The sequence below is a fragment of the Eschrichtius robustus genome, chromosome 3 (genome assembly GCF_028021215.1).
Source record: "Eschrichtius robustus isolate mEscRob2 chromosome 3, mEscRob2.pri, whole genome shotgun sequence".
NCBI classification, from domain to species: Eukaryota; Metazoa; Chordata; class Mammalia; order Artiodactyla; family Eschrichtiidae; genus Eschrichtius; species Eschrichtius robustus.
Genome location: NC_090826.1, coordinates 153,486,236 through 153,507,845, shown reverse-complemented (window position 1 = coordinate 153,507,845; position 21,610 = coordinate 153,486,236). Strand labels below are relative to the sequence as shown.

The window sequence follows — 21,610 nt, the reverse complement described above, 5'->3', positions numbered from 1 at the left end:
GATGGGTGGGATGGGGGGGTGGGAGGGAGGTGCAAGAGGAAGGGGATATATGTATACATATAGCTGATTCATTTTGTTGTACATCAGAAACTAACACAACATTGTAAAGCAATTATCCTCCAATAAAAAAATAAAGGCAAAAAAAAAAAAGGACATCAGCAGTCACTAGAGTTAGGGTTCACTCTGGTAATCCAGGATAATTCATCTCAAGATCATTACCTTAATTGTATCTGAAATGACCCTTATTCCAAATGAGTTCCCATTCTAATGTTTTAGATGATTGTATCTTTTGGGGGACATCATTCACCCCACTACAAGTGGTGACTGCTATTTAGTACCAGAGAGGCAGCTTATGGTAGGCATCCTGAGACTGAGGTAGGGAGGAATAAGTGAAAAGAGACAGTAAATATGTCTTAATATACATGAGTATGTTAACACCAGTAAATGAGGATGTAATGGTTAACTTAACTCTAGATAAAGGCACCCTGATAGGAGGCCTGGCACGTGAAACTATTGGCTAAAACTCTTGCTTTGAACAGAAAGGCCAAAAAGGTGAATAGTCTTCCAAACAGTAAAAATTTCCTGATGGGTAGATGCTATTGTAGAGCACCATCCTAAGGTAACTTCAGGGGTTACCTTAGGGGAAGAAACTCTTTTGCCATTATTATGTCTCTGTTTCTGTGATCCCATCTATCAGCTCAGTTGGAGAGAAAGAGGAGATAGGGTGGAAGTCTCTCTGCTCACTTTGATATTTCTGTGGTTTTGGTCTTCAAGTATTGTAAAGCCCCTAAACAGTTTCCATTTACAAAGCCTACAACCCTGACTGATGAGTATGAGTTTCCAGTTGGGACATCTTTGAATTATGAATGCTTCCTTGGGTATTTTGAAAATATGTTCTCTATCACCTGCCTAGAAAACTCGGTCTTGTCAAGTGTCAAGATATTTAGAGATATGAGTAACCCCTTCCTGGGAGCCAATTCATGTATATCAAAGAATCTGTGAGATCTGATTTAATTTGTTCAAATTTTGAAGGTGAGACATCTAAGTTTGCCCAAGGTATTTAAATGGAGGGTGGACTTGTAAGTCATCCCTTCTTATTACCTTGCATTTCTACACCTTGACTAGATATTCATTTCATAGGAATGGCTCTCACAAGAGGAATTGGAGGAAAATTTTCCATTCACTGGGGGTACCCTTGGTGGCTAAAACCATGAAATGAATAAAACAGGGGCACAAGAAAATTATGTGGGTCACAGTGAATTGCGCTTGGCTAACTAAGATAGGAGGAAAATCCCAAATTTAAGGCCTTTGATTTAGGCTGATGGGATGGAAAACCACAAATGACCTTTATTGGGTGATTTGATGGGATTATTTAACCACAAATGACCTTTATTGGGTGATGCTCATTGATCTTTTTAAAAGCAGGTGCCCTATAGCTACTTGTATGGTGAGTTTTCTCAAAGTGGTCAATTCTGTAGAACAATCAGAAGTATACAGGCTGTTCAGTATGCTACACTCCAGTCTGAATTTAAAAACAAATGTAAATTGAACTGTACACCTCATCCCGAATTCTGCTTCTTTTCTGTAGGAAAATCATGTGGAAAACCTCCAGAACCCTTCAATGGCATGGCGCATATAAACACAGATACCCAGTTTGGATCAACAGTTAATTATTCATGTAATAAAGGGTGAGTTGGGAGCACTATCTTTGGAATGTGAGTTGCAGAACAGCAATGCCAACCTTCCACCCAGTCAAAGACATGCAAACCAGACTACTGACGTACGTACTTCAAAAAGTAAGCAATAGGACTTCTGGGTAGAGATGGTAGCTTGAACAACATAGGCATGTGACCAAGGAATCTAAAAAAAGAAGGCGCAATGTGTACCTGTATTAAAACTAGGGGAGGGCACCATGCCTCTGCTGAAGGTAGTCCATGAGAAAGATATTCACTGGATAAAAAGGACCAGCTTGTCAAATAAACAAAAGGAAAAATGCTGGTTGAACCATGCAAACATCCTTAACAGGTTAGTGGGTGCATAGCTGATTAGAGGACCCTGGGGCAGGGTTTGGGAGGATAAATATTAAAGGTAACAGCAGCTCTGGGAAATGTAAGTGTTAAAGTGCACACAGAGTGGGGACCTTAAGGGAGTTCTTGCGCTTGACTTTTCCCTGGAATGGGGAAACATCCTAGAAGCCATTGCCTCAACTTAGAGGGAGCAATTAAAGAATGTTTACTAATTTTCATTTGGCACAATAACTTAGAGGGAAAAAAGATATCTATATTAAATCTTCCTGCAAAAACTGTCCCTAGTCATCAGCCCCATGCTATTCTGCCCAGGCTATTATACCTATGATCCAGCAAGTTTAAACTAGGGTAAATCAATATTCACCCCTTCTCACTTTGTCTGAGCTTGGGAGACTTAAAAACTTCCATACAATCTCATCACCAGTCCCTTCTCAACTCCCCTTAGGAATAAGCCTAAAGCTCTCTCTGTAGTGAGCAAGCCAAAACATCATTAAATATAAGGTAAGATACAGCAATTGAAAATAAAAAGACCAATTTGAGAAATCAGAGAAAATATTCCTCTATAAATCAGAGTATTCCAATAAACATGGGAATAAGCTACAAAATAGGATATTAGAAATCTCTCATGTGTGTTTATAACATAGAATCTATGAAAGGCATTTATAAGATTTAATGATCTGATATTAGGAAAATTTACCTATGGATAAAGCACACAGGAATTTAAAAAGCAACAATAATCAGGAGATTGAATCCAGGAAAAAAACAAAGAGATTATTAGAAAATAAGATTAAATTCTCCAGAATTAATCCAGGACAAAACTGGAAATTATACACATATTCACTCACACACAATCTAGATATGAGAAAAACAAAAGAAAGCAGAAAACAGTGAAGCATTAATTAGCACATAATGGAAGATAGTTTCTCAGACCAGAATAAAAAAGACTAGATTGTTTGAATCTTTAAGGCTTACTAAACAAATGCAAGGTTAATGGTAAGAGGCACTGCCCCTACATGAAGGAAATTTATGAAATTCAGATACTGAATAAAAATACTGCAACTATCGAGAGATAAAATAAACAGAAAAAGAAGAACTTCATATTGGCATCAAAAGTCTCTTCCACACACTAAATTGCAGAAATTAGTGTTTGAGAGAAAATATTATGCCATAAAATATCTGTGCTCAGCCAAGCTATCATTTATCTCCAAGGCACAGATATATAGTCTTACATGAGTAAGAACCCAAAACATATGCCAATTAGATATGCTTCCTGAAAAAAGAATAATTCTCACAAAAATATGAGTAAATTTTTAAAAGAAGAAATCAAAGACATAGTAGTGAGTCACAAAACTATTTAAACAGAGTTAAAATTGTTATTTTTAATATGGTTGTGAAACTAAATATAATGGCAGAACTAATTCTTAAAAGAGAACTCATGTATGAAAGGAAGTATAGTAAACTTGATATAAAATAGTAGATTTTTATCACAACAACTAGGAAGTTGGTGATGCAGTAAAATAAATATATATATATATATATGCTTAACTTATAATACATACGGATAAGTACATATTCTTGACATGATAAAGAAAGAAGATATTATTCCATACTAGTATAAAATCAAAATATATAAATTCAAAATCGCAATGGCAATCAAAAAAGCACAACCACTTGGTCCATATGACAAAAGAGGGGTAAGAAAAGGAAGAACTAGAAAGCTTTCTATCTCTCTTGCTGGAAACAGCATCAGCAGAGCAAGAATGGAGCTGGTTTTATACAGTACTGAGTTCCAATCCTGGGAATTGTTAAATAAATAAAAGGAAAGAACACTATAAGCAAGATAAAATGTGTAAGTTATTACAATACCTGTGAATGGCTTAAATTCCCCTTTTGAAGAACAATGCCTTCTAAATATAGTCAATAAAAACTTCAAACTACATGATAATTAAAAGACACATTTCTAAAATAAAATAATAGAAAAATTCAATTTATAATTGTATCAAACAATAAAATCCTTAGACATAAATTTAACCAAGGAGACATAAGACTTATACACTGAATACTATAAAACATTGCTGAAAGAAATTAAAGAAGACTTAATAAATGGAAATACATTCATATTCTTGGATTGGAAGACTTAGTATTGGTAAGATGAAAATACTGCCTAAAGTGATATACAGATTCAATGCAATACCTACAAAAATCCCAACAGTATTTTTTGCAGAAATGGAAAACCATCCTAAATTTTGTATGGAATTTCAAGGGACCCAAAAAACCCAAACAGTCTTGAAAAGAACAAAGTTGGTTGACTCACACTTTTTATTTCAACACTTACTACAAAGCTATAGTCATTAAAATAGTATGTTACTGACATAAAGTTAGACACACAGACCAATGGAGTAACTGATAGCCCAGAAATAAAGCTGCATATTTATGGTCAATTGATTTTCAGCAAGAGTGCAAGGACCACTCACTGCGGAAAGAACTCTCTCTTCAACAATGGTCCTGGGAAAATTGGATATTCACATGCAAAACAATGAAGCCACCTTACACCATATACAAAACTAAATCAAAATGGATCAAAGACTTGAAGTTAAAAGTTAAAATTATAAAATTCTTAGAGGAAAATATAGGGACAAATCTTCATGACCGTGAATTTGGCAATAGTTTCTTAAATATGACACCAAAAGTACAGGCAACAAAAGCAGACATAGACAAATTGGGTTTCATTAAAATTAAGAACATTTTTGCATCAAGACACTATCAAGTTCATTCAGTTTACTATAACAAAATATCACAGGCTAGGTAGTTTATAAACAACAGAACTTTATTTCTCACCATTCCAGGAACTGGAAGTCTGAGGTCAGGGTGTTGGCAGGGTCAACAAAGGTCTTCTTCTAGGTGTATACTTCTCGTGTGTCCTCACATGGTGGAGGGGTTAGGAAGCTCTGTGGGGTCTCTTTTATAAGAGCATTACTCCCACCCATGAGGACTTCACCTTTATGACATACCTCCTAAAGGCCCTACTTATTAATGCCATCACTTTTGGAGGTTAGGATTTCAACATATGAATTTTGGGGAGACATAAACATTCAGACCATAGCATACACTATCAAGAGATTGAAAAGACAACTCATAGAATGAGAAAAAATATTTGCAAATCATATATCTGACAAAATTAAATATACAGAATATATAAAGAACGCTACAACTCCACAAGAAAAAGACTACCCAATTTAAAATGGGCCAAGGACTTGAGTAAGACATTTCTCCAAAGGAGGTATACAAATGGCCAATAAACACATAAAAAATGCTAAACATTATTAATCATTATATAAATGCAAATTAAACCCATTCATACCTCTTAATATGACTTTAATAGTAATTATTAATAAACAGAAAATAAAAAGTGTTGGTGAGAATGTGTAGAAATTGGAATCCTTGTACATTGCTGGTGAGAATGTAAAATGATGCAGCCACTATAGAAATTGTTAGGTATCTACACATGAACTATTTTGCAGCAATCAAAAAGACTTAATTAGATCTTATATTCAGTGATCTGGATGGATGATCATGATGTGATATGGACTGAGAAAACAATTTGTAGAGTTTGTTTTCAACTTGGAAAAATAATGACAAATTTTGAAGAGATACTCTATATGCATATATATGTTTGAATGTGCTTGGAGAAAGTAGGGTTATCTGAAATACATGGTATTCTAAGCAAAATCATATGTTGTAATTTTCTGTTGTTAAGTTACTGAAAAGAAATAAATTAAACTTAAATAAACAAATAGCCAAGGAGCAGATGTTAACCTGGACGAATAAAATGTAGATTGCTTTGACAAAGGGATGGCAAACTTTTTCTGTCAAGACCCAGATAGTAAATACTTTCAGCTTTGTGGGCCATATAATCTCTAACTACTCACCTCTGCAGTTGCAGTGGGATAGTAGCCCTAGACAGTGAATGAATGAATGTGTGATACAGCATACATGGGGCCTGCAGAACTCAGTTTGCCAACCTATGGTTAGATGAAAGAGCATTATTTTTCCTCAATTTCTTTTATTATTCCAAGCCAAGGAGGTTCTAAAAAGAAGTAAAAAGATAAATTGATAAAATAATAATAATAGTTGAAAACATCAGATTGGGTAAGCAAAGGTACAAAAAATAAGACATTGATGGATGAGGCTGCTTTGGTACATGTGTGTTGAATTTTGTACCTTACAGAGAATGTAAGCTCTTTCTAGGAACCATTTATAAGAGTTGATAGCATATCACTCCACAGGGTGTACCTCAATAGATTTGAACATAGGAGAAACTAAAACAGCTACATACTCTTATTATAATAAAAATAACACTAGGAATTAATGACAAAAGAATAAATAAAAGTTCAAGTTTTGGATCTTAGTCAAAGAGAGAATTAAAACAGACATTACAGATTACATATCAAATAACAATAAGGAATGATTATTGAGTGCATGAGCCCTGAGAACTCTTCTAGTGCTTTACATGAATTAACTTAATCTTGAAAATGACTCTGAAGTGAATATTACACATAGCCCCATTTTACAGAAGAGAGAAACTAAGACAGAGGGATGAACCAATTTACCAAAACTCACAGGACAGAGGTTGAGGTTAGAATTTGAATATTGCCAGTCTGCCTCAACAGCCCATATTGGTAAACCTTACATTATTCAGCCTGTTCATTATGAATGCTGCTGCAAATATTACTCATGAAAATTTCTGGGATGCTGATGCCAAAACTGTCCTTAGAGAAATAGTCAATACTTTTGTTATCTGACAAAAAGTTTTCAAATAAATGAACAAAACATTTTACCTAAGAATTTTTAAATGACTAGAACATGAACATATAAAAGAAGCTGGACTAAGAAATTAATAAAGAAAGGAAATTTAAAAAAAGGAAAAAGGGAAACGATAAGTAAAAATCTCAGAGTAGTTTCTTAAAGTGGCCAATTAAACAAACAAATCTGCAAATACACGTGAATGAGAAAGGAGATATCGTAGATATTGAAGGGATTCAATCAATACTAAATAAAAATAGTATATCCTCTCTATCCTAATGAAATTGAAAACATCCATGAAATGTGCCATTTTGTAGGAAAAATACAATTTCCAGGATGTACTTAAAAATACATAAATCAGCTGATAAACCTGTATCTACTTGAGTCTCTGTTGTCAGTCTTTTTGGATATATAGCTAGGATTGGAATTGCTAGACCATATGTTAATTATATATTAACTTTTTGAGGAATAGCCAAACTGTTTTCTACAGTGGCTGCACCATTTTACATTCCCACCAACAATTACAAGCATTCCATTTTATCCACATCTTCACCAATGCTTTCATTTTCCATTTTTAAAAAGTTATTATTAAAAAAAGCTCAAAAAAGTTATTATTATAGCCATCCTGGAAGGTCTGAAGTGGGTTTGACTTGGATTTCCCTAATGACTAATAATGGTTAGTATCTTTTCATGTGTATATCTTTTGTACATTTGTATATCTTCTTTAGAAAAATGTCCATTCAAGTTATTTGCCCATTTTTCAATTGGGTTGTTTGTCTTTTTGTTGTTGTGTTACAGGAGTTCTTTATATATTCTGTATATTAAACACTTCTCAGATAAATGATTTCCAAATATTTTCTTTTATCCTGTGGATTATCTTTTCACTCTCTTGATAGTGTCTTTGATGTTGACTGGGGCTGCAGTCATCTGAAGGACTGATGGGGCTGAGAAATCTGAGAATGTTTGGAGGGGTTTGGAGGGGTTTGGAGGGCAGATGGGAATCTGTACTTTACAAATGTAGAATTGGTGCTTGTGTCCAATTTAACCAGCTCTTCCTTCTAAAGGTAGCTAAGCCCAGTTAACATCTGGGTTACACATATATTTTTAGATAAAAAGGCTAGAAGGATTCATAGCAAAATATTAGCTACTACGAGTGGTGCTATCTTGGATGGTGATATTTTTGATCTTTGGGTTATTCACAACTTCCAAATATGTCTACAATGAATGTATGTTAACTTTTATAAGCCAATAAAATTCAATTTTAAATTTCTTTTTTTTTTTTAAAAAAAAGAGGACTGCTGAAAATCATATCTGTGAGCTACTTTTAGTAATTTGCAGCCTACTGAATGTCTCCATAGATTCCCTCCACTGCTAAATAGTTCAAAGTACATGAACAAATAGGAAAAGATAAAGATGACACCATCCTAGCCCTTGATTCTCCCATCCCTGACCTTACTTAATGGGCTCTCCAATGCCTCAGCATGCTTCTCCACAGTATGTATGATGCTTATAGGGAAAGGAATCTCATGGCTCTTGAACAACAATTTAGAGTTGTTCTATACAGAAAACTATACAGATTTCTAATGCTCAGGGGAACTGAGTGGGCTCCAGTAAAAGAAATTCACAGAGATGGGAAATCCATCCAGGAAAAAAATTACAACATAATCACTACTACAGCATACTAGTGTCTTACAATATGTTCAAAAATATTCACTGCTTTTTACAGTCATACAGAGGCTGGAACCTGCTTCACATTTTTACTCCAAAGCTCTAGTTTAGTCATAGTGAGTACATTAAGAGCAGCCTTTATAAGGTCAAAAGTCAGAGGATACCCGTGACCCTCTGCTCCTAAGGCAACATTTAAATGTATGATAGGAGACAGGCGGAAGGAAACACACATGTAGTACAGGGATGATTATCCTCTTTCCTTACTAAAGTGGTTCTCAAAATGTTTGTTTGCAGACGTTTTGAAGATTAAATATTTGTTGGCACACTTAAAAGATTTTAGAACACAGCTCATAAAAAACAAGGTAACAATAAGTAAAATTTAATCACTACCTAAATATAAAAGTGACTTACCGTGTCTACCAAAATATTCACTGTCATTGCTCTACCAACGTGGTTCCCACCATCTTTTTGTTACTGTTTTGGGAAGAGCTGGTATACCAGTTAAGATTAGATTAAGTTGTAAAAGACAGAAAAAACACAAAATAACAGGAGCTTGAACAAGATAGCAGTTTACTTATCTCTCATGTTAAGAACCATGGCGGCCCAGGGCTCATACAGTGGCTCCAAGATCCACAGAAACCTGGGATCCTTACATTAGAGAGTCCATCTCAACTCATGGTCCAAACTTCATTTAGCAAAGAGCAAGAATGGAGGAAGGGAACACTTATCCCTGTGAAGACACTTTCCAGACACTCCATTTACATCCCTCTAGCCAGAACATAGTCACACGGCTGTAAGGGAAGCTGAGAAATGAAGCCGTTATTGAAAGTGGCCAATGGTCCAGTTAAAAATACAGGGTCATGTTACTAATGAAGAAAAGAAAAGTGGATACTGGAGATTCCAGTAGTCTCTGCTACAAATGGGTACTGCCCTGATCACATGTCCTAGGTAATCAAAAGACAGATTTCTTAACTGTTCCAGTAACTACCTCACTGTTATGTGACTTTGCATTACACCCATCACCTTTTACTTTATTAAGTTTAGCCCTGCTGTACATTGGAACATATGAATAGCTTGGCTGAGTATCTTTTGTGACATTTCTCACAGTAACAACATAGAGATGTAATAAATAAAAAATAAATGATGAAGTTTCAAATTTTGTGACCTACTTTGAATGATTTTATGACACAGTGGGTGAGTACCCCTGCTTTCTACATTTCAAAGGTCAAATGGTTAGCTGTTTCCTCTGACTCTCATTTACTAAGTCTTCAGGGTAAAGCCTTCATTCTTTCCTTCACTCAATAGATATTTTTGAGCACCACATGCTTGAAAGTCTCTAGGCTAGGTGCTGAAGAGTGTATATATTTCAGTAAGACATCTTCCCTCCTAATCAAGCACTTATAATTTCTTATCTGAAAGTACAAATGGATAAAATAATTCTGAGGTACCTTTAAGCCAAGTACAGAAGTATCCCATGAATAATAACGGGAATATTGCAATGAGTTGTGAGGGGACTAGGAATGGAGATGGATTAAAAAGGTAAGAATTTTAGCTTGCCCTGAAGAATAAAGACTAATTTGTAGGTGGAGATGTGGTTTCTTTCTTGAGGTCTCTCATGTTTTAATCTGTCCTGTAATTTGTAACATCCTCCTGCTATTGTTTTCTCATGGTGATTTAAGTGGGAAATCTGTGTAGAGTCTAATCATTTTTCATTCTTTGCTTCTAGGTATCGACTCATTGGTTCCCCTTCTGCTACTTGTCTCCTTTCAGGCATTGATGTCACTTGGGATAAGAAGGCACCTATTTGTGAGAGTGAGTTGAATTATTTTTTCCCATAATTCCCTCCATTTTATCCTTATTTATCCCTGGAATTATGAAGAAGGAATTGAATCCTTCTTGCACAGAGTTGTCTCTCAGTTGTGTGAAACTTGGAGTCATGTGCTGCATGGTCCTCCTGGTTTTTCTTTACTTTAGGAGGTAATTTATCTGAAACTGTGGATTTAAACTCAGGTAAAATTGCCCCACTTTCCTACTTTGATAATAAACTCTCAGTATAATGATCATTCTCCTTAGTGACTAAACTTAAAAGATACTAAAGAAAATTAATTTTGTCTCTACAACCTCTTAATATCACATTATAAGCCCAGGAAGTAGATTACTCCCTTCCTTATCATTCTTACTCTGAAGCATAAAAGATCTTACAATCCTTAGCAATTTTCCCAAGCCTCGGGTTATTCTGCTTTTTATTCTTCCCTCAAATTCTTCCAAGCTCATGCCCTAGTTGTATTTGTTCTTGATTAGTTGGCCATTCATCTTTTCAATGGAATATTGTAAAGTGAATCTCCAAAATTTTGAGGACGATAGAAGAATGATTGCAAATTGGTAAAGTATTAAGGCTGTGAAGAAATCAGTATCACATGCAGAATTGATGGCAGTAAAAGTGGGCACAAACTTCTGGAAGGCTAATGAACAATATATACTAAAGCCTTAAATGCAAATACCCTTTGACCTAGCGATTCCATTTCCCAGAATTTATCCCAAGATAATAATCATCATGGACTTTTCCCGTGATTTTCATCCAAAGACACTCAATGCAACAATATTTATGGTAGTGGAAAATGTTAGAAATCATGGTTTGTAAATAGCTGATGGAAGACATAAGGCCTATTAAAAATGGTTATGATAAGTTTTTAAGAAAGGTAAAAAGTATACCATGAAGAATTAGAGATTGAGATGCCACATCCAAGTGACAATAGATAGTATATTTATATATCTACATCCTAGAATATTATTCAGCCACCAAATATACCATAGAAACTATAACCATAGACACACATGCACGTGCACACACATATCTGAAACAATATACATTAAATTATTAAGAATATTTATTTTTGGACCTTATCATTTTTTGTTTGTCCACATTTTATAAATTTCCTACAATGAATATGTTCATTATATTCACAGGTATTCCTCCAAAAAATACTGTCCTTTTCCCACTGGGTTATTTTCCCTCCGGAAAATAACATTGGCTTTTAGATATCCAAAGACATAAATGAGAAACTATAAAAGGTACCTTCTTTACTTGCCAAAAAATATTAAATTCTCTGAAAAAAATTCAAATTAGCAAGGTATTATCATTTACTATATACAATTTTCAAGGTCTGGCACCTTTTGTAGGAGGTTATCTTTAATGAAAAATGTTTCCACTTCTACTATATTTATAGGTCAATAAACATTTAACTGAGTCAATATTGGTCATGTGTGTACATGTGAACGTATGAATAGTCAATTATACCAGTATGTTTTAAATTACTATGTTGTGATAGAACATAGTAGTCATTTAGCATTTTATTACCCCAAATCTGTGATTATTTCCTCATGTCTTATCTTTTATATTTTCTTTTCAACCTTTTTTTTGAAATATATTAGACATATAGCTTTATGTAAATTTAAGATGTACATTCGTATATTGTAATATGATTGTCATCATAGGAATAATTATCACCTCCATCACGTTACATAATTATTCTTTATTTTTAGTAGTTGGAATAATTAGTTTCTAGTCTCTCAGCAAGTTTTATGATTATAGTATAATGTCGTTGTGTATATTCATTGATCTGTGCATCTCTAGGGCATATTTCTACTTGTTGTAAGCTTATACTCTTAGACAGCATCCATCCTGTCCTCCCATCCCCTGGTAATCACCATTTTATTCTGTTTTTAAAACTTGGCTTTTTTACATTCCACATATAAGTGGTATCTTACAGTTCTTGTCTTCCTCTGTCTGACTTATCTCATTTAGCATAACGTGCTAAAATTCCATCCATGTTGTCACAAATCTCACTTAGCCTAATGTGCTAAAAGTCCATCCATGTTGTCACAAACGGTAGGATGTCCATCTTTCAATATTTCATTGTATATGTACCACATTTTCTTTATCCATTCATCTATTGATGGACACTTAGGTTGTTTCCATATCTTTGCTATTGTAACTAATGCCATCATGAACATGGGAGTGCATACACCTTCTTGAGTTAGTGTTTTTATTTTCTTTGGATAAATACTCAGAGGTGGAATTCCTGGATCTATTTTAAGATTTTTTTAGGAACCTCCATATGTTTTCCATAGTGGCCACACCAATTTACATTCCTACCGCATTTGCACAAGTGTTCCCTTTTCTCCACATCCTCATCACCACTAGTCATCTCTTGTCTTCTTGATGACAGCCATTCTAACAGATGTGAGGTGATATCCCATTGTGGTTTTAATCTGCATTTCCCTGATGATTAGTGATGTTGACCATCTTTTTATGTACCTGTTGACCATTTGTATGTTTTCTTTTGAAAATTGTTTAGTTGTGCCCATTTTTCAATCAGATTTTTTGTTTTTTGTTATTAAGTTGTATGAGTTCTTTATATATTAAACCCCTTATCCAATACATGGTTTGCAAAAATTTCCCCCCATTCTGTAGGTTTCCTTTTAATTTTGCTAATTGTTTCTTTTGCTGCACAAAAGCTTTTAAGTTTTAAGTTTGATGATTTTTCCTTTTGTTGTTTGTGCTTTTATTGGTATTGTATTGAAAAAGTCATCACCATGACTAATGTTAAGAGCCTCTTCCCTACACTTTCTTCTAAGAGTCTTATAATATCAGGTCTTATATTTAAATCTTTGATCCACTTCAAGATACTTTTTGTGAGTGATATAATATAGGGATCCAATTTCATTGCTCTGCATGTGTTCATCCAGTTTTCCCAGCACCAATTGTTGAAGAGACTATCCTTTTCCCATTGGGTGCTCTTGCCTCCCTTATCAAATATTCATTGACTGTATAAGCAGGGGATTAATTCCGGGCTTTCTATTCTGTTCCATTGGTCTATGTGTTTATTTTTGTACTAGTACTGTACTGTTTTTTATTATTGTAGTTTTGTAGTGTAGTTTGAAATCAGGAATTGTAATACCTCCAGTTTTGTTCTTTTTCATCAGTACTGCTTTGGCTCTTCAAATTCTTCTGTGGTTCCATATACATTTTAAGACTTTTTTTCTATTTCTGTGAAGAGTGCCATTGGTATTTTGATGTGGATTGCATTAAATCTATATAGGGGTTTGAATAATATAGACATTTTAACAATATTAATTCTTTTGACCCATGAACATGGGGTATCTTTCCATTAGTTTGCATCTTGTTCTATTTGTTTCAGCAAAGTCTTGTGAGTTTTGTTGTGCAGATCTTTCAGTTCCTTGGTTAAATTTATTCCTAAGTATTTTATTCTTTTTCATGCTATTGTGAATGGAAAAGTTTTCTTTATTCTTATTCAAATGTTTCATCCTTTGTGTATAAAAATGCAACTGATTTATCTATATTGATTTTGTATCTTGCAACTTTACTGAAATAATTGATTAGTTCCAACAGTGTTTGGGTTGAGCATTTCAGATTTTCTATATACAGAATCATATCATCTGAAAGTAGCAACAGTTTTACTTCTTCCTTCTTGATTTGGATGCCTTTTATTTCCCTATCTTGCATATTCACTCTAGCTAGGACTTCCAGTATTATACTGAATAAGAGTTGTAAGAGTGGGCATCCTTGTATTGTCCCTGATCTTAGAGGAAAAGCTTCCAAGTTTTTCTCCATTTTGTATAATGTTAGCTGTGGATTTGTTATGGCTGGCCTTTCTTATATTAAGATATATTCCTCTATACCCAATCTGCCAAGATTTTTTATCATGGAAGAATGTCATTTTGTCAAATGCTTTTTCTGCATGTATTGACATGATCATATAAGTTTTTATCTTTAATTTTATTAATGTGATGTATTACATTTATTGATTTGGGTATGTTGAACCATCCTTGCATCTCCCAGGGGTAAATCCCGCTTGGTTGTGGTGTATAATCCTTTTTATGTGTTCTTGAATTTGTTTTGCTAATTTTTTGTTGAGAATTTTTGGACTTATATTTATCAGAGATATTGGTCTATAGTTTTCTTTTCTTGTGTTGTCCCTGTCTGGCTTTGTTACCAAAGTAATCTAATGCTGGTCTCATAGAATGAATATGGAAGTATTCCCACCTCTGTAATTTTTTGGAAGAATTTGAGGAAAATTGGTATTAATTATTCTTTAAATTTTGGTAGAATTCACCAGTGAATCCATCTGGCCCTACGGTTTTCTATGTTGGGAGGTTTTCGATTACTGATCCAAACTTTGCTCATTATTGGTCTGTGCAGATTTTCTGTTTCTTCCTGATTCAGTCTTGGTAGGTTTTGTGTTTCTAGAAATTTATCCATTTTTTCTAGGTTATCTAATTTTTTGGCATATAATTTTTCATAAAAGTCTCTTATAGTCCTATGTATTTCTGTAGTATCAGTTGTAATATCTTCTTTTTAATTTTTAATTTTATCTATTTGAGTTTTCTTTTTTCATAGTTAGCCTGGCTAACGGTTTTCCAATTTTGTTTATCTTTTTGTAGAGCCAGGCTTTAGTTTCATTGATCCTTTCTATTGTTTATCTGGTGTCTATTTCATTTACTTCTTCAGAGATCTTTATTATGTCCTTCTTTCTGCTAACTCTGGGCTTAATTTGTTCTTCTTTTTTTTAATTCTTCAAGATGTAAAGTTAAGTTGACTGTTTGAGATCTTTCTAATTTCTTAGGATATGCGTTTATCACTGTAAACGTTCCTCTCAGAATTGCTTTGCTGCATTCCATAAATTTTGATTTGTCTTATTTCCATTTTCATTTGTTTTGAGATAATTTTCTAATTCCCTTTTGATTTCTTCTTTAACCCAATGGTTGTTCAGAAGTGTATTTTTTAGTTTCCACATATTTGTAGATTTTCCAGCTTTCCTCTTGTTGTTGATTTCTAGTTTTATACAATTGTGGTCAGAAAAGATAATTGGTGTCATTTCAATCTCCTTAAATTTGCTAAGATTTGTTTTGTGCTTTCTCATATGATCTATCCTGGAAAATGTCCCATGTGCACTCGAGAACAATGTTTATTCTGCTGCTGTTGGATGGAATGTTTTATAAATGTATGTTAAGTCCATTTGTTCTAGAGTACGGTTCAATTCCAATGTTTCCTTGTTGATTTTCTGGATGATCTATCCATTGCTGAGAGTAGGTATTGAAGTCTCCTACTATGATTGTATTGTTGTCTATTTCTCCCTTTAGATCTCTTAGCATTTGCCTAATATATTACAGTGCTCTGATGTTGGGTACATATGTATTCATGATTGTTATATATTCTTGATGTTCTGACATTTTTATCATTATATAATAACCTTCTTTGTCTCTTGTTATCATTTTTGACTTGAAGTCTATTTTGTCTGACATAAGTATGAATATGCCCTCTTTCTTTTGTTTTACACTTGCATGGAATATCCTCTTCCATACCTTCACTTTAAGCTTATGTGTTCTTTAGAGCTGAAATGAGTTTCTTGTAATCAGCATACACTTGGGCTTTGTTGTTGTATTTTTAAATCTATCCAGCCACTCTGTGACTTTTGATTGATGAATTCAATCAATTTATATTTAGAGTGATTATTGATATGTAAGAACTTACTACTGCTGTCTTATCATTTTTTTGTTTCTCCTTTGTTTCTTTTTCCCTCTGTTTCTGTCTACCTTTGTAAAGTGGTGGTTTTCCATGGTGATTTTCTCAGTCTCCCCTTGTTTTGTTTCATGACTTCTAGAATTTTGATTTGTAATTACTGTATGGCTTACATAAAACATCACATAGATAAAATCGTCCTTTTTATGATGATAGGAATTTATCTTAATTCACCTATAAAATTTCCACCATTTTAGTCCTCCCTTTTTGTATTTTTGATGTCACATTTTATCTTTTTTTAAGCTATAAACTTGTTGAGAAATTATAGTAGCTATAGTTTTTTTTAGTTGAAAGCTATAGTTTTTTTTAATACTCTTTTCCTTAAACCTTTATACTATAATTAAGTGATTGGCCCACTGTTCTAATATTGAAGTACTGTTTTCTAATTCTGACTGTTTATTTTTCACCTTTGCTAGAGTACTGTGTACTTTCATTTGCTTTTATGTCACAAAGTAGCATCTTTTCATTTCAGCTTGAAGAACTTTCAGCATTTCTTGCAAAGCAAGTCTCATGATGGTAAACATTCTCAGTTTTTGTTTGCCCAGTAAACCTTTACTTCTGCTTCATAGCTGAAGAATAACTTTGCTGGATAAAGTATTCTTGACTGGCAAATTTTATCTTTCAGCACATTGAATGTGTCATTCCACTCCATCTGTCCTGTAGAGTTTCTGCTGAGAAATCTGCTAGTAGCCTCACGGCTACTTTGTAAGTTACTTTCTTTTTTCCCAGGCTGCATTTAAGATTCTGTCTTTGTCATTGATTTTTGACAGTTTCATTATAATATATCTTGGAGAAGGTCTTTTTGCATTGATATAATAGGGTGTTTTATTAGCTTCTTGGACTTCCAGTAACTTCTCCAAGTTTGAGAAGTTCCCAGCTATTATTTCTCTAAATACGCTCTCTGCTCCCTTCTCCCTCTCTTCTTTTTCTTGTAGATCAATTATTCTCACATTTGTTTTTCTCATTATATCTGATAGCTCTCATAGGACTTCTTTTATTTTTTTAACATCTTTATTGGAATGTAATTGCTTTACAATGTTCTGTTAGTTTCTGCTGTATAACAAAGTGAATCAGCTATACGTATACATATATCCCCATATCCCCTCCCTCTTGTGTCTCCCTCCCACCCTCCCTATCCCACCCCTCTAGGTGGTCACAAAGCATGGAGCTGATCTCCCTGTGCTAAGCGGCTGCTTCCCACTAGCTATCTGGTTTACATTTGGTAGTGTATATATGTCCATGCCACTCTCTCACTTTGTCCCAGCTTACCCTTCCCCCTCCCCATGTCCTCAAGTCCATTCTCTACATCTGCATCTTTATTCCTGTCCTGCCCCTAGGTTCTTCAGAACGATTTTTTTTTAGATTCCATATATATGTGTTAGCATACGATATTTGTTTTTCTCTTTCTGACTTACTTCACTCTGTATGACAGACTATAGGTCCATCCACCTCACTACAAATAACTCAATTTCGTTTCTTTTTATGACTGAGTAATACTCCATTGTATATGTGTGCCACATCATCTTTATCCATTCATCTGTCGATGGACACTTAGGTTGCTTCCATGTCCTGGCTATTGTAAATAGTGCTGCAGTGAACATTGTGGTACATGATTCTTTTTGAATTATGGTTTTCTCAGGGTATATGCACATTAGTGGGATTGCTGGGTCATACGGTAGTTCTTTTTGTAGTTTTTTAAGGAACCTCCATACTGTTCTCCATATTGGCTGTATCAATTTACATTCCCACCAATAATGCAAGAGGGTTCCCTTTTCTCCATACCCTCTCCAGCATTTATTGTTTGCAGATTTTTTGATGATGGCCATTATGATTGGTGTGAGGTGATACCTCATTGTACTTTTTTTTTTCTTTTTCTTTGTGTTATTTATTTAAAATTAAAATGAGGTTTTAGGTCTCAGCTTTCTGAAATCAACAGACTGTGTTGATTTACTAAAGATATCTCTTCAAAAAGCATTCTTTCTTCCAATTTTCCCTCCCCCCCTTACTCCCTGGTAACTATAAGTTTGTTTTCTACACCTATAACTCTATTTCTGTTTTTGTAGATAAGTTTGTTTGTACACTTTTGTTTTTACATTCCATGTATAAGCAATATCATGTGATATTTGCCTTTTTCTGTCTGACTTACTTCACTCAGTATGACAATCTCTAAGTCCATCCATGTTGCTGCAAATGGCATTATTTTGTTCTTTTTTATGGCTGAGTAATATTCCATCTTATATACGTACCACTACATCTTTATCCATTCCTCTGTTGATGGACATTTAGGTTGCTTCCATGTGGAGTGCACGTATCTTTTTGAATTATGGTTTTCTCCAAATATATGCCAGGAGTGGGATTGCGGGATCATATGGTAGCTCTATTTTTGGTTTTTTAAGGAACCTCCATACTGTTCTCCACAGTGGCTGCACTAATTTACATTCCCACCAGCTGTGTAGAAGGGTTCCCTTTTCTCTACATCCTCTCCAGCGTTTATTGTTTGTAGATTTTTTGATAGTGGCCTTTCTGCCCAGTGTGAGGAGATAACTAATAAGGATCTACTGTTAAAATAGAATTATCATATGACCCAGCAATCCCACTACTGGGCATATACCCTGAGAAAACCATAATTCAAAAAGAGTCATGTACCAAAATGTTCATTGCAGCTCTACTTACAATAGCCAGGATATGGAAGCAACCTAAGTGTCCATCAACAGATGAATGGATAAAGAAGGTGTGGCACATATATACAATGGAATATTACTCAGCCATAAAAAGAAACGAAATTGAGTTATTTGTAGTGAGGTGGATGGACCTATAGTCTGTCATACAGAGTGAAGTAAGTCAGAAAGAGAAAAACAAATACCATATGCTAACACATATATATGGAATCTAAAAAAAAAGGTCATGAAGAACCTAGGGGCAAGACGGGAATAAAGACACAGACCTACCAGAGAATGGACCTCATTGTAATTTTGATTTGCATTTCTCTAATGATTAGTGATGTTGAGTATCCTTTCATGTGTTTGTTGGCAATCTGTATAACTTCTTTGGAGAAATGTCTGTTTAGGTTTTCTGCCCATTTTTGGATTCGGTTTTTTGTTTTTTTGATATTGAGCTGCATAAGCTGCTTGTATATTTTGGAGATTAATCCTTTGTCAGTTGCTTCATTTGCAAATACTTTCTCCCATTCTGAGGGTTGTCTTTTCATCTTATTTATGGTTTCCTGTGCTGTGCAAAAGCTTTTAAGTTTCATTAGGTCCCATTTGTTTATTTTAGTTTTTATTTCCATTTCTCTAGGAGGTGGGTCAAAAAGGATCTTGCTGTGATTTATGTCATAGAGTGTTCTGCCTATCTTTTCCTCTAAGAGTTTTATAGTCTCTGGCCTTACATTTAGGTCTTTAATCCATTTTGAGTTTATTTTCGTGTATGGTGTTAGGGACTGTTCTAATTTCATTCTTTTACATGTAGCTGTCCAGTTTTCCCAGCATCATTTATTGAAGAGGCCGTCTTTTCTCCATTGCATATTCTTGCCTCCTTTATCAAAGATAAGGTGACCATATGTGCGTGGGTTTATCTCTGGGCTTCCTATCCTGATCCATTGATCTATATTTCTGTTTTTGTGCCAGTACCATACTGTCCTGATTATTGTAGCTTTGCAGTATAGTCTGAAGTCAGGGAGCCTGATTCCTCCAGCTCTGTTTTTCTTTCTCAAGGTTGCTTTGGCTATTCAGGGTCGTTTGTATTTCCATACAAATTGTGAAATTTTTTGTTCTAGTTCTGTGAAAAATGCCAGTGGTAGTTTGATAGAGATTGCATTGAATCTGTAGATGGTTTTCGGTAGTATAGTCATTTTCACAATATTGATTCTTCCAATCCAAGAACATGGTATATCTCTCCGTCTGTTTGTGTCATCTTTCATCTCTTTCATCAGTGTCTTATAGTTTTCTGCATACAGGTCTTTTGTCTCCTTAGGTAGGTTTATTCCTAGGTATTTTATTCTTTTTGTTGCAGTGGTAAATGGGAGTGTTTCCTTAATTTCTCTTTCAGATTTTTCATCATTAATGTATAGGAATGCAAGAGATTTTTGTGCATTAATTTTGTATCCTGCTACTTTGCTAAATTCACTGATTAGCTCTAGTAGTTTTCTGGCATCCTAAAGTAGCATCTTTAGGATTCTCAGGTCATCTGCAGATCATGTCATTGCAGATCATGTCATCTGCAAACAGTGACAGTTTTACTTCTTTTCCAATTTGGATTCCTCTTATTTCTTTTTCTTCTCTACTTGCTGTGGCTAAAACTTCCAAAACCATGTTGAATAATAGTGGTGAGAGTGGGCAAGCTTGTCTTATTCCTGATCTTAGTGGAAATGGTTTCAGTTTTTCACCATTGAGAACAATGTTGGCTGTGGGTTTGTCATATCTGGCCTTCATTATGTTGCGATAAGTTCCCTCTGTGCCTACTTTCTGGAGGGTTTTTATCATAAATCAGTGTTGAATTTTGTTGAAAGCTTTTTCTGCATCTATTGAGATTATCATATGGTTTTTATTCTTCAATTTGTTAATATGGTGTATCACATTGATTGATTTGTGTATATTGAAGAATCCTTGCATTCCTGGGATAAACCCCAATTGATCATGGTGTATGATCCTTTTAATGTGCTGTTGGTTTCTGTTTGCTAGTATTTTGTTGAGGATTTTTGCATCTATGTTCATCAGTGATATTGGCCTGTAGTTTTCTTTCTTTGTGACATTGAGTGGTTTTGGTATCAGGGTGCTGGTGACCTCATAGAATGATTTTGGGACTGTTCCTCCCTCACAATATTTTGGAAGAGTTTGAGAAAGATAGGTGTTAGCTGTTCTCTAAATGTTTGATAGAATTTACCTGTGAAGGCGTCTGGTACTGGGCTTTTGTTTGTGGGAAGATTTTTAATCACAGTTTCAATTTCAGTGCTTGTGATTGACCTGTTTATATTTTCTGTTTATTCCTGCTTCCATCTCGGAAGTTTCTGCTTTTCTAAGAATTTGTTCATTTCTTCCAGGTTGTCCATTTTATTGGCATATAGTTGCTTGTAGTAATCTCTCATGATCCTTTGCATTTCCGCAGTGTCAGTGGGTACTTCTCCTTTTTCATTTCTAATTCTGTTGATTTGAGTCTTCTCCCTTTTTTTCTTGATGAATCTGGCTAATGGTTTATCAATTTTGTTTATCTTCTCAAAGAACCACCTTTTAGTTTTATTGATTTTTGCTATCATTTCCTTCATTTCTTTTTCATGTATTTCTGATGTGATCTTTATGATTTCTTTCCTTCTGCTAACTTTGGGGGGTTTTTGTTCTTTCTCTAATTGCTTTAGGTGTAAGGTTAGGTTGTTTATTTGAGTTGTTTCTTGTTTCTTGAGGTAGGATTGTATTGCTATAAACTTCCCTCTTAGAACTGCTTTTGCTGCATCCCATAGGTTTTGGTTCAGCGTGTTTTCACTGTCATTTGTTTCTAGGTATTTTTTGATTCCCTC

The 21,610-nt window shown here is 34.5% G+C and overlaps 1 protein-coding gene across 1 annotated transcript in view; it reads left to right on the top strand.

Annotated features, from left to right (window-relative positions):
• Positions 1-21,610, top strand: part of LOC137760733 (complement receptor type 1-like) — a 169,677-nt gene that overhangs the window by 110,264 nt on the left and 37,803 nt on the right. Inside the window, exons 28-30 of the mRNA XM_068537637.1 lie at positions 776-955; positions 1,589-1,688; positions 10,225-10,310. Of these exons, the coding sequence (XP_068393738.1) occupies positions 776-955; positions 1,589-1,688; positions 10,225-10,310 (366 nt within the window). The remainder of the gene's footprint in view (positions 1-775; positions 956-1,588; positions 1,689-10,224; positions 10,311-21,610) is intronic.